The sequence below is a fragment of the Clinocottus analis genome, unplaced genomic scaffold (assembly GCF_023055335.1).
Source record: "Clinocottus analis isolate CAN_PGR_092001 unplaced genomic scaffold, fCliAna1.0.p SCAF_10, whole genome shotgun sequence".
Lineage (NCBI taxonomy): Eukaryota > Metazoa > Chordata > Actinopteri > Perciformes > Cottidae > Clinocottus > Clinocottus analis.
Genome location: NW_027175821.1, coordinates 4,683,781 through 4,699,181, shown reverse-complemented (window position 1 = coordinate 4,699,181; position 15,401 = coordinate 4,683,781). Strand labels below are relative to the sequence as shown.

Sequence of the window (15,401 nt, the reverse complement as noted above, 5' to 3'; positions counted from 1 at the left end):
GCAGAGTCGGGTAACGGAGAAGGAAAAGGTGTAAAAGCTCTGCTCTCCGCCGGATTCACCAGAGAGGCGACGCACAGACACCCTCAGCTAAATGATGCAGAGGATCTCTGTGTCTGCAGGCTGGGAGGCCTGTGGAAGCATGCAGACTTGCGGGCACACACACACACACACACACACACACACACACACACACACACACACACACACACACACAGAGACACTTTGGGAGCTGCTGACAGGTCCTCTGCAGAGGTTAAAAGCTGTCATAAGTAGTCTTGAAGCATGAGCACAGCGGTGCTGCCATGGAAGTCCATAATGTCTAACCTTTGGCTCTGGGACTGTCTTGAGACACACACACACACACACGCACACACACACATACACACACACACACACACGCACACACACACATGCAGACACAATGAAAAAGAAAATCACCGAGGAAAATACACGCGTTCCCAACATTTGTAAATATACATGGTGGAATACAAAGTCTCACTCGTGCACATGTCTGTCTGATGCACACACACACACATGCACACACACACACACACACACACACACACACACACACACGTACATACTTAAATGTACACAGTTGCAAAGCAGAGGCCAAAACGCACACAATGTGAGTCAGGGGAGCGTGTAAGAAATGGTGTGTGTGAGTAAGAGAGAAACAGGCTGGCAGACACACACACAGACACACACATGCACACAATCCAACACTTGCATATGCTTCCTCCGCTTCACAGAGAGAGATCACCTCCCACTTCTTCTTCTTTCCAAACTGAGCTCTCCTCCTCCTCCTCCTCCTCTCAACTCCTCACTTCATCACCTCCTTCCATATTCCCTCACCGACATATGCACGCACGCACACACACACACACACACACACACACACACACACACAAACACACAAATGCACTTCAGACAGATCAAGTCTCACCCCTCCCCAGCTCGTACGCTCCCTCGTCTTCAAAAAAAAGGAATCTCCAGCTTCCTCTCCTGCCCTTCCTCACCCTGCACTCCTCTTTCCATCCCCTCTCTAAACACCTCACCCCCACACGCACACACACACCTCTCTCTCCCCCCTTCCCCTCCCCCCCCTCACCCCCCCCCCCCCCTCGCTATCCCATAGTGCTCTCTGCTGGAAGGATTTAGAGGTACCCTGTAATTTTGGTGCCGGAGGAGCTCTTAAGTCCTGCCTGATCTTCTGGCTACACAAGCAGCCTGTGTGTGTGTGTGTGAGTGAATGTGGATGTGAATATACATTTGTGTGTGTGTGTGTGTGCGCGCGCATGTGTCAGTGTGTACTTCAGTGTGTGTTCACAGCCATTGGGCCAAGTGCTTACACGTCTGTATATTTATTTTTCGGCAACCATTTTCAACTGGGGTTGTGATTGTGTGTGTGCAGCCGTGCGTGCATTCGATTTTCGCTGGCGTGCACGTGTGTCTTAGAGAGAGAGAGAGAGAGAGAGAGAGAGAGAGAGAGAGAGAGAGAGAGAGAGAGAGAGAGAGAGAGAGAGAGAGAGAGAGAGCAGTCTAATCAGGACGCTGGAGAGGAGCTCCCCCTCTGGCTGTATACTGAAGCAGTAAGCTGAGCAACAGTTGTGTGCACTGGGCCGCTAACCACCTCAAACCTTGACACTAATGCCGCTACCTGCTAACCGTACGCCGCAGCTAGCGGCTCCCGGGAGCAGGCAGCACGCGCTGATCTCAGAGCTGCTGCACGGCGATGCTCGGCCAAAACTTAAAGGGGGAAAGAAGAAGACGAAGAAAAAAGGCGGAGAGAAAAAAAAGCATCTTTGTCAAACATGTAGATGAGAAAATCAGCTGCGTCCGCGCAGCACAGTTACTCCCAAATTCAATATTGGATTGGCAAAAAAAAAAAGAAAGCACTAAAGTCGAAGATATGACTATTATATTGTCTGCCAGGTTTTATTATTGAAAAGATGACGAGGAGGAACCGTTGGCCGAGGGCGCCCCCGGTTCATCCGAGATGATATAAAAAGTCATGACTTTTTCCGAGACGATATAAAAAGTCATGACTTTCTTTTTTCCTTTTTTCCGCGGGCCTGAAGGCTCACGCGGGAGGCTGAGCGGTGGAAGGCGGCGAGCGAGAAGGTTGGAGGTTGATTACTGACTTTCTATTTCCTTCTTTTCCCGGGGACAAAGAAAACGGAGGGCTGATGGGCGAGGACATCTATTTAGATCCATTTCATTCTGCCGTAATCAGGCTTTAGCCATGGCCCAGTACTCGGGATTAGAAGAGGTTCAAAGTGCAAACATCTAGATCCCCCAGTATTATTCCAGTCTGCCAACCTCGGTCTGCATATATGTGTGTGTGCGTGTGTGTGTGTGTGTGTGCATGTTGCGTGCCAGATCTGCTGGGGAGGGTTATCTCTGGAATCAGGCCCATAAACCTAATCTAACCATCGCTGTGCTCATTCAGGAGTGAAATATTTTGTTCAAATAGGCTCCATCTCCCCTCCGCACGTCTACTCCGCCGCGCGCTAATGTAAACAAAAAAACCCAGATAGGAATATGGCAGGTATGAGAAATGGCCCGGCTCTGTTGTGACACTGTTGTTTGATACAGACACGCGCCTCCCCGCTTCGCCGCAAATGGAAGGAAACCGGCTCCCGTTCGCCAGCATTTTTACCTTGATGCTAAGTGTGAGTGATCGGATCGTGGTTGTGCCTTTTTTTTTTTTTTTTTGTCTCTCTATTTATTTATTTATTACCTGGAAATGTGGGCATTATCATTGGCGGTGGTTACTGTGACTACCCCGGGCCCTGCTATGGCTCGGCTCGTCTAAGTGGAAGTCTGAATGCTGTGTGGAGGAGGAGGAGGAGGAGAGGGAGGAAGAGGAGGAGGGGGGGTGTTGTGTGAAAGGTAGCCAATGAATGTCACCTCTCATCCACTTTCTCATTAAACAACCTGTTCTCTGTCTGTCACATGGGCTGTATCTATCCCCCTCGTTTGGGGCTTTGGGGAGGATGTGCACAAGAGCACGCGCACACACACACACACACACACATGCACACACATGCACACACATGCACACGCTGTATGAAAGCCAGCAGCCCCTCCTGGTCTGGACAGGAATAATAATAAGCAGCAGATGATTCATGATGAAGATGGGAGGAGGAGGGTGTGGGGGGGGGTGGTAGATGTATTCAGCGGGACCACCTGAGTGACCTCATTTAACAGACCTGAGAATGAACACAGACCGCCGCGTCACTCTCTCGCTCTCGTCCTCGTGCCAAAAAAAAAACCCCCCGCGTGCACATGCGACTGTGCGCGGGTTCCCGTGTGCATGTCAATGCGCTGGCGGCGGTGCTACACGCATGTGTGGTGTTGGAACAGGAGCCCTTGTTGCAGGCCAGCTTTTTATTTTATTTTTTTGTTTTTTATTTCCCAGTTAGGCTTTTCTCTTGGCCGACACATTTTGTGCTGTAGATATTTCCCAACATCAACATTTGGCACCTGGTTTCTCTTATGACTTCAGCAGCTGTAGGTCTTTTGTTCTCCCACTAGCCACTCCGCGGCCAGTGATCCACACCCACAGAGAGGGCCTTAAATCATACAAAAAAACAGCTTTGGAGCCTGACCGCTTTATTAAAAAAAAGAGCAACATTCCTTCATGCAATGACCAGCTCTTTGGGTATTCTGGACTCCTCGCGCTGAACCGGTTTGTTCCACTAAATCATTAGCAGCAGAGAGGGAGGTTCTTTGTTCTCCATCCTACGGTTTGCTTTATCCCCTTGTGTTTTTATCTCCCCCGGGATGCACAGGAAGACCCAATTCCCCAGTTTCCCTTTTTTTCTTTCTTTCAAAAGCACGACATGACCGTCGGCCTTTTAATATCTGGAAATCCAGATTTGGATTAACGTCAGCAGAGGAGAGCGAGGGAGAAGCTCTTTTCAGATTAAAAAAAAAGAGCCGGCAGTGTGTGTCCTTGTTGTGGTGAACAGTTCGAGGGTTGGAGAAACATGTCTGGCAGTTATCTGTGTTTGAGTGAACACCGACATGATGAATGTAACTCCGGCGATATCACACACGGGATAAAACTGACAAACACAGCGGGGTGTGTGTGTGTGCTGCGAGTTTTTTATATTTTGTATTTTTTGGGTTCACCGCACATTGGTTAATGGACTCAACAGTTGTTCCCGGACTCCATTTCCATCTGTAATAGTGCTTAAAAGATGTAAGGACATAAGGAAATGTGGTTAGAAATGGTCACGGTTAATCGGATTATGACTTTCCACCGGTACAGTAAAAAAGCGGAAAAAAAAAAAAGAAGCCTTGACTCATTTGACGTTTTAAGCGGCCCGAGCACAAACAACACATAAAGCGATCGTCCCCTTCGTAAAACCCGGCTCTCTTTCAGGCGCGTGCCCAAAACGAGGGCCCTCGCCTGCTCAGCCAGCCTGAAGGAACAGCTTATTTAGACGACGGAAGCAAGTTAACACCGAGAAGATTTGCTTCCCCCTGAGTGGATATAAAATTCATAGCATGAAGCTCACTCTTACTCGGATCATTTCGAGCGCCTTTTGAGCATCGGCTCTTCAAAAGCGCTCCGTTTCTTCTCTCTTACTCTCTCTCTCTCTCTCTCTCTCTCTCGCGTAACCTTGCCCTGGAAATTTACAAAATTGAAAAGAAGGGGAGAAATTGGGCGGAAAAAAAGAAGAAGCAGCAGCAGCAGGATGAGGTCGGCGATGGCGGCGGCGTTGGAGCCCTCTCCGCTGCGCCTTTAAGACGGGGAGCCGGCCTCCGCTCACCTCGCTGTCTTTGAATGTTCCCTTTCAGAAAAGAGACACGCTCCCTGCATGGGCTTTACATAAATCATAAGGCTCACTTAGCCGTGAGTGTTCATTCACATTAATGTCCCACGTAAATTTTGAAAATCTTTTTTTTTTGCGGTGCGAGCGCCGCAGCCGGCAGCGCCCTCGTATATATTTCAGTGTCCGGCTCACTCGAGCCGTGTTGAGTCTACAAGCTGTGGAGGGGAGGGGGGATTTGCCAAAGAGCTCCTGTCACAATGTTATCGCAATCATTCCTCGCAAATTATCACGTCCTCCGGCCACGCTACCAAAATGTTGTGGTTCCTCCCTCCCCCCCCCCGTTCTTCGTAATCTAGAGCCGGGGTATGATCTGATAATGTAACATAATATTAGCGCAATTCATTATTTCGTTTTCTCCAACTCCGCCGGAGCACAAAAAGCTGAAATCCCAGAGGGCAACAAAATGTCAACATTAATAATACTTAGGAATGACAAGGCATGAATCAACCAGATGAGCTTTTTCCATAGCAACAGAGGCGGATTTGAGTTTATAGCGGGGGAAATGCATGTAGGAAGAATTGACACACAATACCATGGAGTGTAAGTGTTTCCCCCCCCCGCCTCCCTTCACTAATCTGTAGCTGGGCCCCTGCCTCTCTTTGTGTCATCACTAGATAAGCACCCTCTCCAAGACTATCTCATCATAATGAGGGTGCCATCTGAAGCAATCACCCAGGAAGATGGTCATTGAGTTAAGGAGGGGAGGAAGGAAAAGGAGGGGGAGGGGGGGGGAGTCAGATAGTGCAGATAAAAACATAAAAAATAAACCTAAATGGAGTAAGCGAAAAAGCAGAGAGGGAGGGAGAGAGGGAGGGAGAGAGAGAGACCGAGGCGGATAATGTGAGGAAGAGAAACAAAAGCATTTCAGAGGAAGGGAGTAAGTTGAAACAGCAGACTAAGCGAAGACGGAGATCGTTCGGGGAATTCCAAAATTAGAGCCGCCGTCGCATGCGCCCACACAGGCGCACGGCCACACACACACACACGTACACACACACACACACACACACACGTACACGCAACCGCCTTGCGCCGCTCAGTGTTAAGGTCAGAGTCACACTCTGTCTCCCTAGGTCATTATCATGGGCCCTGAAATAGACGGCCAATTGTGTCACAGCGTCTGAAGTGAATGTGACATTGAATAAACAGCTTCGCTCGAGTCGGAGCAGAACGCACACTTTTACAACAAATGGAGGGACACCGACCCACACACACACACACACTAATACATAAATGGACACACACACACACACAAACATTAAGGGAGGCATTTAGCTCTCGGCGCTACCAGCAAGTAATGACACATGTGGCTCAGAGGGAGTAAGCAGCTCGAGGAGTTGGCAAGCAGCTGGAACTCTGGCTGGCATGTCTCACCGTTCAAGTATGCACAGACAGAAAACATACACACACACACAGACACACACAGACACACACCGGTCTGACCAAGCTTCCCCCTCAGCAGACTCTAATGTTGTTCCATTCATTTGGCTTTGCTTTATTGTGTTAATGAGAGATACCGGTGAGAGGAGCCGGCGGTTGATTGAGGGTGAGAACGGCTAATCACTGGAACAGCTAATCAGTGCTTGTCGTATATATTGATTAGTTCTGTGCGTTATGGACGTGCTCATTAACCAGTGTGTCATCTTCTCTCCCGCTTCTCTTCTTCTTCTTCTCCTTCACCCTCTGTCACCCCTCTTTCTCTCTTCCCTCTGTCTCCTCACACCTCATCTCCTTCTCTCCCCTCCAGCAACCTCCAATGGGACCGTCGAGGGCCTGGAGAACCGGGAGGGAGGCGTGTGCAAGAGCCGAGCCATGAAAGTCATCATGAAAGTCGGACAAGGTAAACGTTGCGCTCTCTCTCCCTCGCACGTGGAACACAGAGCGGCGCCGCTGCCTTCCAGCCGCGTTTCACTTTGCCGCGACATTCTCGTTAATCGCCGCCGTGCGCGGCGAGCGGGACTGCGTCCGCCGCCGCCGGCCTCCGCCGGGACCGCGCTCCACCAGAACCGCCGCGTTTTTTTTTGTTTTTTTTTAAGGGATGTTCTTCATACGCCGTTTTGCTCAGGCATTAACTTAGGTATTGGTGATTATTCAATATTACTGTTTATTGACTGCCGGTGGTTTCACATCTGGAGGATATGATCGTATCGTTCAATCATTTTATGAAGTTCTACCGTGAGTTATCCCGAGAAAAATAGGAGATTTTGTTTGCTACGTTTTGTTCGACGCATGACAAGGAATGCAGTTTGTTTGATTAAATATGACTTATTCATATTTAATATTGTTTCATAGAGTTCATATGCGATTATGAAAGCATTTGCATTTGAAATATACAAACACATTCTGAAATTACTAGTGTCATCTTTTGCTTATATTTTAATAATATTTGTATTTTTTTTCAACAGTTATAACCTCCTCTCCAAACCACCACACTGATAGGATATGATACCACCATATGAATAGTTAATGAATGATTGATAACACAGAGCAATCATATTTAATAATTTATGATTACAAACACATCCCAGCATCTCGTGGCCTTCATGGAGAGAGTTTGTCAGGAATTTTGTGAAATGAATACAATAAATACGTTGGGCTTCCTTCAAAGAACTGTCTGCAATATCACCCTCTGTTTATATGATTAATGAATATAATTTACATGCATATGAAACAGAGGAACATCTGTTTGAATTAATATAATGTTAGTTATTCATTATCTGTCTAAACACCAGGAGGTAAGTAGTTAAAAATACATTGTTATTACATTATAAGTGTACAATTACACCATTATGTGTTATACAAACCATTTATTGATGCTTAAGAAGATGGATAAAATGAATTATTACTCGGTGTTCCAGCTTTAAAAGTGTCCCAGTCTCTCACATTGTGCCATATTCTGTATTATACCATTGCTTTAATAACTCTGCTTGTGTCTGGCTATTGAACGCAATGTTGCAAATCAATACGCAGGACTGCTTTATGGACTGCAGTATTGGATTTACAGGATCTTTGCGTCAGTGTGATGAAGTGCACTGATTAGATGAGGTATTTAGTTGGGTATATGTCTGCCACCTGGTTACTGTCTACAAGCTGTTTCTCAGAGGAATATGTAGTAAACAACCATGACGTATACGTCCAAACCGCTCTGTAAAACCACATATGCTGCATCCCAGTTTATTTATTTTGCACAGCCCAAAATCACAAATTACAAATTTGCCTCGGAGGGCTTCACATATGCTGCGATACATGATTTCATTCACTCGTACTTGTCGTAAACATTGGTTTTAAACAATTTCTTTTTGAAAATACTCTCAAAAAGTTTGTGCAAACTGTGAGATGGCCAAGAAAAGACCAACGCACTAAGAAAAGGGCTCGGCCTCCAATGTACAAAGGCCTCTGATGCCCCTCAGCTGCTGTTCAACATTCCCATATAGTAATCAGAGGATGAAAATGTGTTTTGAAATGCATATGTAAGTGCACGGCCGGGGTAAGCCATCGACAATAGCTGGGCGTAAACAAGCCGGCTTTGTTTGGATATCCTTGGACACGACATTTGGTTTGCATCATCCTTCTTCACTTTTAGACGCAGTTTTACCCCAAAATGTGGACATCTACATCCTGAATGTGACAGCGCACAGTACACAGATGTGTAACTCTCTAAACACCCCCCTCCCTCCCCCCCGCACCCCCACCATCCCCAGCGAGGTTGTTTCGACCGAAACAGACACTAACTGCCGTATGAGAGGAACATCTGCCCGCCACGATGAACTGATTGGGGCTTAAAAGCTCGTTCTCAAACATGTCAAGAGTAAACTGAGAGAAATCTGCACACTTGGTGTGTGTGTGCGTGTGTGTGTGTGCGTGTGTGTGTGTGTGCGTGTGTGTGTGTGCTGATACTTGAATGTTGGCCAGTGGGATGGCAGCAGTGTATCCTGGCAGTCTGTGAGAGAATTGAAGCTAACAAGCTGCTGATGCTAGCAAGATCTGCGTCGAGGGGCGGGGGGGGGGGGAATAACAAATTCAGCAGATGCAGTGAAAGAAAGCACCCGCTACAGTATCGAGGGAACAGACGAGGCGTCGCTTTATCTTCCCACGTGGGTCAGTTTCAGCGCCCGAGCGGCCCGGGGGTTTGCGAACGCCATCGACGCGGCCGCACGAACGCAGGGCGGCACGAGGCTTTCACACTAGACTATTAGAGAGAGAGACATTATCAAATCCCGGAGCTCAAGTTGATGGAAAGGAAATGTCTTATTCGAGGAAACGTCTCTCCTCCCCTCTCAGCCCGAGTCTGTGGCTGCCAGCTGTTCCTCAACTTCGCCAGAGCCCGAGCGCACATTTCCCAAAACGGTCCGAAAGCGAGCTGTCAATCAACCGTCCATGTGCCCTAAAAACCTTGTTTGAAAGAGATGCTGCCGCCCCAGCTGCTACTACTTTTACATCTATTTATGTGAGCGGAATACTTGATGCACAACGCGGCCGTCCAACCCAGTAACTATTAGAGGAAGGGCCGCGGGAAACCAGAGCGGCGGCTGACATTTTGATTTAGCTGCTGTGTACAACTTCTGAGGAAGTGACTTTACACCACCGGGGGGTCAACACAAGGTGTTTTTGTTTGTGATATAGAGATAATAAAGAGTTATTATAATGAGATGTCATATTTAGGCGCTTTTAAAATAGAAGGAAATCTTAGAATTAGCTGGGCAAACACACTTTTGCTATGTTTCACTAGTATTAGGAAGTGTGTCATCATAATGCTCAGAAGTAGTGTTTCAATTGAAATTATCTTCAAAAAGCTTTGTCAAAAAACAAGATAACATCTCACTGAAATGTTACATTAACATTATTTTAACACATACTTAATAAGATCCGACTTCTTTGCAGTCACGGGTAAGGGTTAGTACTTAAGTACATTTCTGAAGTACTTTACCTACACACAGTACTTTACCTGAAGTACTTAAAACCACGAGGATCCTGTGAATTCTGATGCATTGCTAGAGATAAGTTAAGTATTCACTCGTGTAAAATTGTTCAAATTAGTTATATGTTTAGTAATAATACTATAATGCGTAGAGGGGACGTTTTCCTACATTGAAGATTCAAAATGAAGTTTCATTTTGATATATTTTGCTGATAAGACTGAATGCAGGACTCTAACACTATGGTTTTGGTATTTTTGCTGAGGTAAAGGATCTGAACACTTCCTCCACCACTGTTATCCGACTATTTGATGTGTTTATATCGCATATACGACAAAGAAAAGCACCAGTTCCTCATTAACCAACAGCTCTTTCCAGCTGGAGTTACCATAAAAAAAAACCAATGCGACTAAAAAACTAATATAGTTTTATCTGTTCTGAAAGGATGCGTTGATTAGTTGACTGAAAGTTCAAAAAACCATTTGTATTACCAATTATGCGTTTTTTCAGGGACGCACCGAGCAAAAAGCGTCGGACGGCCGCGTCTTCTGAAAAGGCTTCGCACAAATTGAATATATTCGTCCCGTGGGCTGTTGGTCAGACGAACCAAAAAGTCTTCAGAAGATAAAGAAACCAATCATTATTTTTGCGGCCCTGGACAGCAACCCCTCTGCCTCCGCCCCGGCTGTTGTTTCAATTATCGCTAAACAATGCCGAGGCCCGGCTCGCCTCTCACGTGGCTATTGTGTGAAAGCTACGTTTCCTTTCGCCCACACTGCGTCCACCTTTTTTTTCTTCTTCTCCTTTTTTTTGCACTTTGCTCTGTGGATTACATCTCGGTGACTCACGCCGGCGTGCGCGTTGTTCTTCGCCCCGTCGCGTATCTTCCTGTGGAGAAACTCCCGTTCCTAATCTCGTTGAATCATCGTCGGCTTGTGGGAAGTCATGCGCCCTGACGCGTCAATATCTAATTGTGCTTTAAAAGCGGCCCCGCGTTCCGCCTTTTGTCTCCGTACGAAAACGCAAAGTGAAGAGGAAGCACAATTGATTGCGCGGAGGAACACGGGCAGCCCATATTTTATACATTCGCTCTCTTTCTCCTCCACCACATCATGTCACCGCGCTCATTAGAAATATGTTGACTCACCGCCTTGCACGCACCTCACTCTCACTCTCTCTCTCTCTTTCTCCTCCATCTCTCCATCATTGTCTCCCTCACTCTCACCCCCCCCCCCCCCCCCCCCCTCCTCCTCCCTCTCGCTCTCTCGCCTTCTCGCTCCTTCTGGCGGGTTTTGGCAGTTCTGAAGGTAGTCGCTGTCTGCATAGCTAAGGGAAATGTCAGCAAGTACACGCCGCCGACAAAAAATGGGTCAGAACACTAGAACGCTCCCCTTCTCGCACACGCTCAGTGGTTGGCGCGCGGCGTCGGGGGCCATGCGAGAGAATCGGATCGCCGTGTCCTCTCGCATCGCCCGCCGCACGCCAAACGTTCCCCCACTTCTCACTCCTGTCTTCGCTCATCAATTATTGACGGCGCGCGGCGAGGTCCAGCCGTGCTGCAGTCGGCGCGGAGCAATGCGGTGGTCTGGAGAGAGGAGAGGAGGGTCTATTTGTTGATGGGGAGGTTATGTTTGACAAAACAAGAAGATTGTATCTCCTTCTTTGTCTGCCTTCTTTCCAAATCCCCCCCCCTCCCTCCTCCTCCCCCCATCGCTCTTTCGTTTTCCTTCCTCTTTTTTCCTCTCTCGATTATATCTTCCAGACATCCTACGACCGAATCATTTCTCCTCTCGAGTCAAACTGAGGTGGAAATAGAAAATAGACTGCTAGACTGTCGGACCCTACACTCACACACACACACACACATATACATACACAGATGCCCGGCCTCACACACACGCCACGCAAACTTGCCACGAGGGACTCCGATGTAAATTGCCTCCCCACGCGCCCTCCTCTCTCCGTCCCTCACAGCCCCTCCCCCGCCCTTCGTTCGGGCCTCCAGGGGCCGATGCAGATAGCGAGTCTGATCCTGTGCTCCGTGGGATCCATCAGACCGGCTTTCGCTAACAGTTTCTAACCGTCCCTCTGTCTGCCGCGGCGCCCCGGCCCCTCGTAAAAAGAAGGAAAAAAAAGCCGCGCCGCACCCACCTGGTGTTTACCGCGCGAAAAAAAGACTTCAAAGTGCGTGCTCTGAAATCACAACAGACGGACGGATAAAGCGTCTGCTTCCTCCGCGTTCCCCTCAGAGCCTCGACAACCTCCCTCCTTCCTCCCGCCCGTCCTCCCGATCCTCTCCTCGTCAGAAGTGTGCCTCTTTCAGGCTGGAGTTAAATCCAGAGCAATAAATAAGACATATTATGGCCTTTTAACGTGATGAATAATGTAAAACAATAAAAAGTTAATATATAACTACTTTACCCTCATTCTGCCATGCCTAAGTGTATTGTAAGTATATTCTAGGTGTGTGTGTGTGTGTGTGTGTGTGTGTGTGTGAGTGTGTGTGCCCTGCGCTCTCATGAATGTGTCAGTGTTGGGAATGCCTGTCTGAGTGTTTGCCGAAGGAGCTGCTGATGTAGATGTGAGCTCATTTTTTACGACAGGACAGGGATACTGGCGTGTTTCGCAGACGTTCGCTAACTTGTCCTTCCTCTTTTTCTTTTTTTTTTCTTCTTCTTCTTTCCGCTTTCATCTTCACTTCTTTGACGCTTTCAACACATGCAAAGATAACCTTCTGTGTGTATAAAAGATACATCAGAAGATAGTAGGAAATAATCCTTGTCGACGCATGCGGGCGGAGGGGGGGGGGGGGGGGGGGGAGGGGGGAACGAGTCGTTGTAATTCGACGCATGCAGCGTGCCAAAGCTGAGTTTCTGTGTGTGTTTTTTGTTGTGTTTCCCACAGTCCCAAACGCGGCCAACCCCGTGGTGCCGGACGCTACAAAGGACAACGTCATACCGGAGTCCAGTCCCAGTCCGCCCAACAAGGGAGGGATCGGGCCCGAGGTGCCGGGAAACCCTGGTGAGCAGACACACCGACACTGAACCGCAGCTTCAGACTCTCTGCAGAATGCTTTCTAGTTTTTAGAGTGCAAATATTTTAGTAAAATAAAGGTTTTTGAAGTGTAATAATAATTTTTTAAAAAAAAGGAATATTCACAGCCTCAAGGCTTCCTCTAATAATTAATCACATTTAGCCTGAAAAAGAGAAAATAAAAATCATAGTTGAGTCTCCCAAAGTAAGTATTCATCTCGTTTGGCTTTTTCCTGCCGCAGGCGTTCCTTTGATATCTGCGGGGTCAACGTGCAAAAACAGAGATGTAAAACCAAATGTTCTAGAGAGGAGAACGACTCTTGCCTAAATGCAACTGGCAATAAAACAATAAGAAGCCACACCCAAAACCAATACGGCTCACCTCGAGTCACTTTCGAATGCATAATATACACACAGTGTGTGTGTGTGTGTGTGTGTGTGCTGCACCCAAGGAGACTCAAAGACATTCCTCTTTATTATATCTCGTTTTAAACCTCATTTGAATTGCAGATAAATGAAGATTAAAAGCAGAGATAATGGAAGGAGTCGCTCCAGCCTCCTCTGGGCCCACCTCCTTTCCTATTATTTCGACAGCACCTTTCACAACTTCCTTCCCACAGAAGGGACCACTTCTCAACTTTTTGACTTACTCCACAACTTTGTTTCCCACAAACTTCCCCCGAAGTACGCCGCCTGTCCCAATGTGATAAGCTGCCCTCATTTAATAATTGCTTATTTGACATTTGTTGCTCTATAAAAAGATTTCCCCCCCCCCCCATCCCCCCACCTCCCTATGCCGAGGCTTTCACCTGTCGACCATTGTTAGATCAGTGATTATGTCAAGTGAAGGAGCGCGGGGCGGATTGAAGGACGCGTCGGCCCGGTTTGAGGAGCTGATATTTCAGGAATGACACGTCTGACAGCCGCTCTCCGGCTCCCCTCCAGCGCCCAGAATGCACAGCATTCCTCGCGCCTCTGATTTCACTGATAAGTCTGGAATCGGTAGCTTTCAGTGATGTCACTTAGCCGCGATAAGGCCCAGGGCTCAAGGCGCAGTCACCCCCCACCCTCGGTAAATGGTTAAGTGCGGAGTGGTCAGCCGAGTGAGGAGACACAGTCATTAGCGGGGATGTCAGTCTCCGGAGGTACAGGGCTTTTTTTTTTGTCATGGACAGTAGAGAGTAGTTGGTGGTGGTGGTGGGAGGAGGTGAGTGCTGCTCTTTGGCAGCAGCTGCATGCATACATGGAAAACAGATTTGGTTCTTCTCATGTTTCAGTCCCTCGAGGAGCCGGTCACAGCCCTGAACCCCAGAGACAGAAAGAGACAAAATAAAATCAGATGTTCAGACGGTCCCCTTTCCCGCGTCTCGCTTTGGCCTCCGCCACACAAATCGTGGGGCCCGGCATGTCGCACGAGTCGGGTCGAAGGCTCGGTCTTATCGGAGCGGGGAATCTCCGTTGTTCGGAGTGATGTCTGCAGATTTCATTAGGAGTCTATTTTGAATAAGCTAATTCAATTAAATCACATCAGCGGGGCTGTTAGTCATGTAGAGCAAACAACAAAACAGGGACGCGATCACAGTCGATTTAGGCGGCGAGGAGTAAGACCCCCGCGTGACAGCAGTGGCTTATTGCGAATGATGTTCTCCTCCGATTGTTCCGCGGTCTCCGAGGGACCGAATGGAAATGATTGGGTTGGACTCGGGGAGGCGCCGACTCCCCCCCCCCCCCCCTCCCTCCCCTCCCATCTCTGCTTCTGTCAAAATAATGGCTCCAGCTATAAAGCAAGGTGTGCTTGCGCGTGCGTTTCGTATCTGGACAACCGTTCATCCCGTTTCACGTCACTCCTGGGAGGCCACATGGGCGCCGGCTGTACTGGCGTTACGGGGACGTCGGATGAAACGCTACGACCGAAATCTCCCCGATTTCCCTCGCAGTCGACGTGAGCGGGTAGCAAACAGGAAGTAGAAACAAACTGAGTGTTTTTTTTTGGTGACCAGGGGCGAATTTAGTGATTCGGCCCTCCGGTAAAACACCGTCCGGCTTCACTTCTCCACCTTTCTCTATCTGGGGAAGTCGGTATTGGCAGTGGTCAAAGATGAAAGCTACTCGGACCTTTTCCTCGCTCTCCAAAGTACAACTTTTCATCATTAAAACCTGCGAATACTGCACAGTAGCGGTCCCGCATTCAAACGCCACCCCCTTCAAGTAGACGGTGAAAGGGGCATCATCAGCACAATGTGACATCTGTTCAAGGTGCCGCTTTTAATTCCAACGTGACGCCGGATAGTTTAATGAATAGTAATGCATCGGAGCTGTTATATTTTGTGAGGCGAGTCTGAATCTGCGAACGCAATCAGCAACGTTTCTCCGTACACACAGTCGCATTCAGTGGAGTTGCATATTTGTAAGTGCTCTGGGATATTTCTGAGCACATGAAGTTAGAACAGTGACATTAAATATGTTTCACATATAAACATCATAATGCATCTGCAGCTGTTTGGGGCCCTTTCGGTTTGAGGCCTCAGGCCCACGAGTCATCGACCGAGCGTTCAGCTCGTTCAGGCACGTTTTAAAAAAAAAAAAAAGGCTGTGCAGAAGTTTA

At 48.0% G+C, this 15,401-nt stretch overlaps 1 protein-coding gene across 1 annotated transcript in view; it reads left to right on the top strand.

The window, feature by feature from the left end:
* The window catches only part of efnb1 (ephrin-B1), a 55,341-nt gene that overhangs the window by 39,028 nt on the left and 912 nt on the right, over window positions 1-15,401 (top strand). Inside the window, exons 3-4 of the mRNA XM_068594565.1 lie at window positions 6,595-6,687; window positions 12,668-12,784. Of these exons, the coding sequence (XP_068450666.1) occupies window positions 6,595-6,687; window positions 12,668-12,784 (210 nt within the window). The remainder of the gene's footprint in view (window positions 1-6,594; window positions 6,688-12,667; window positions 12,785-15,401) is intronic.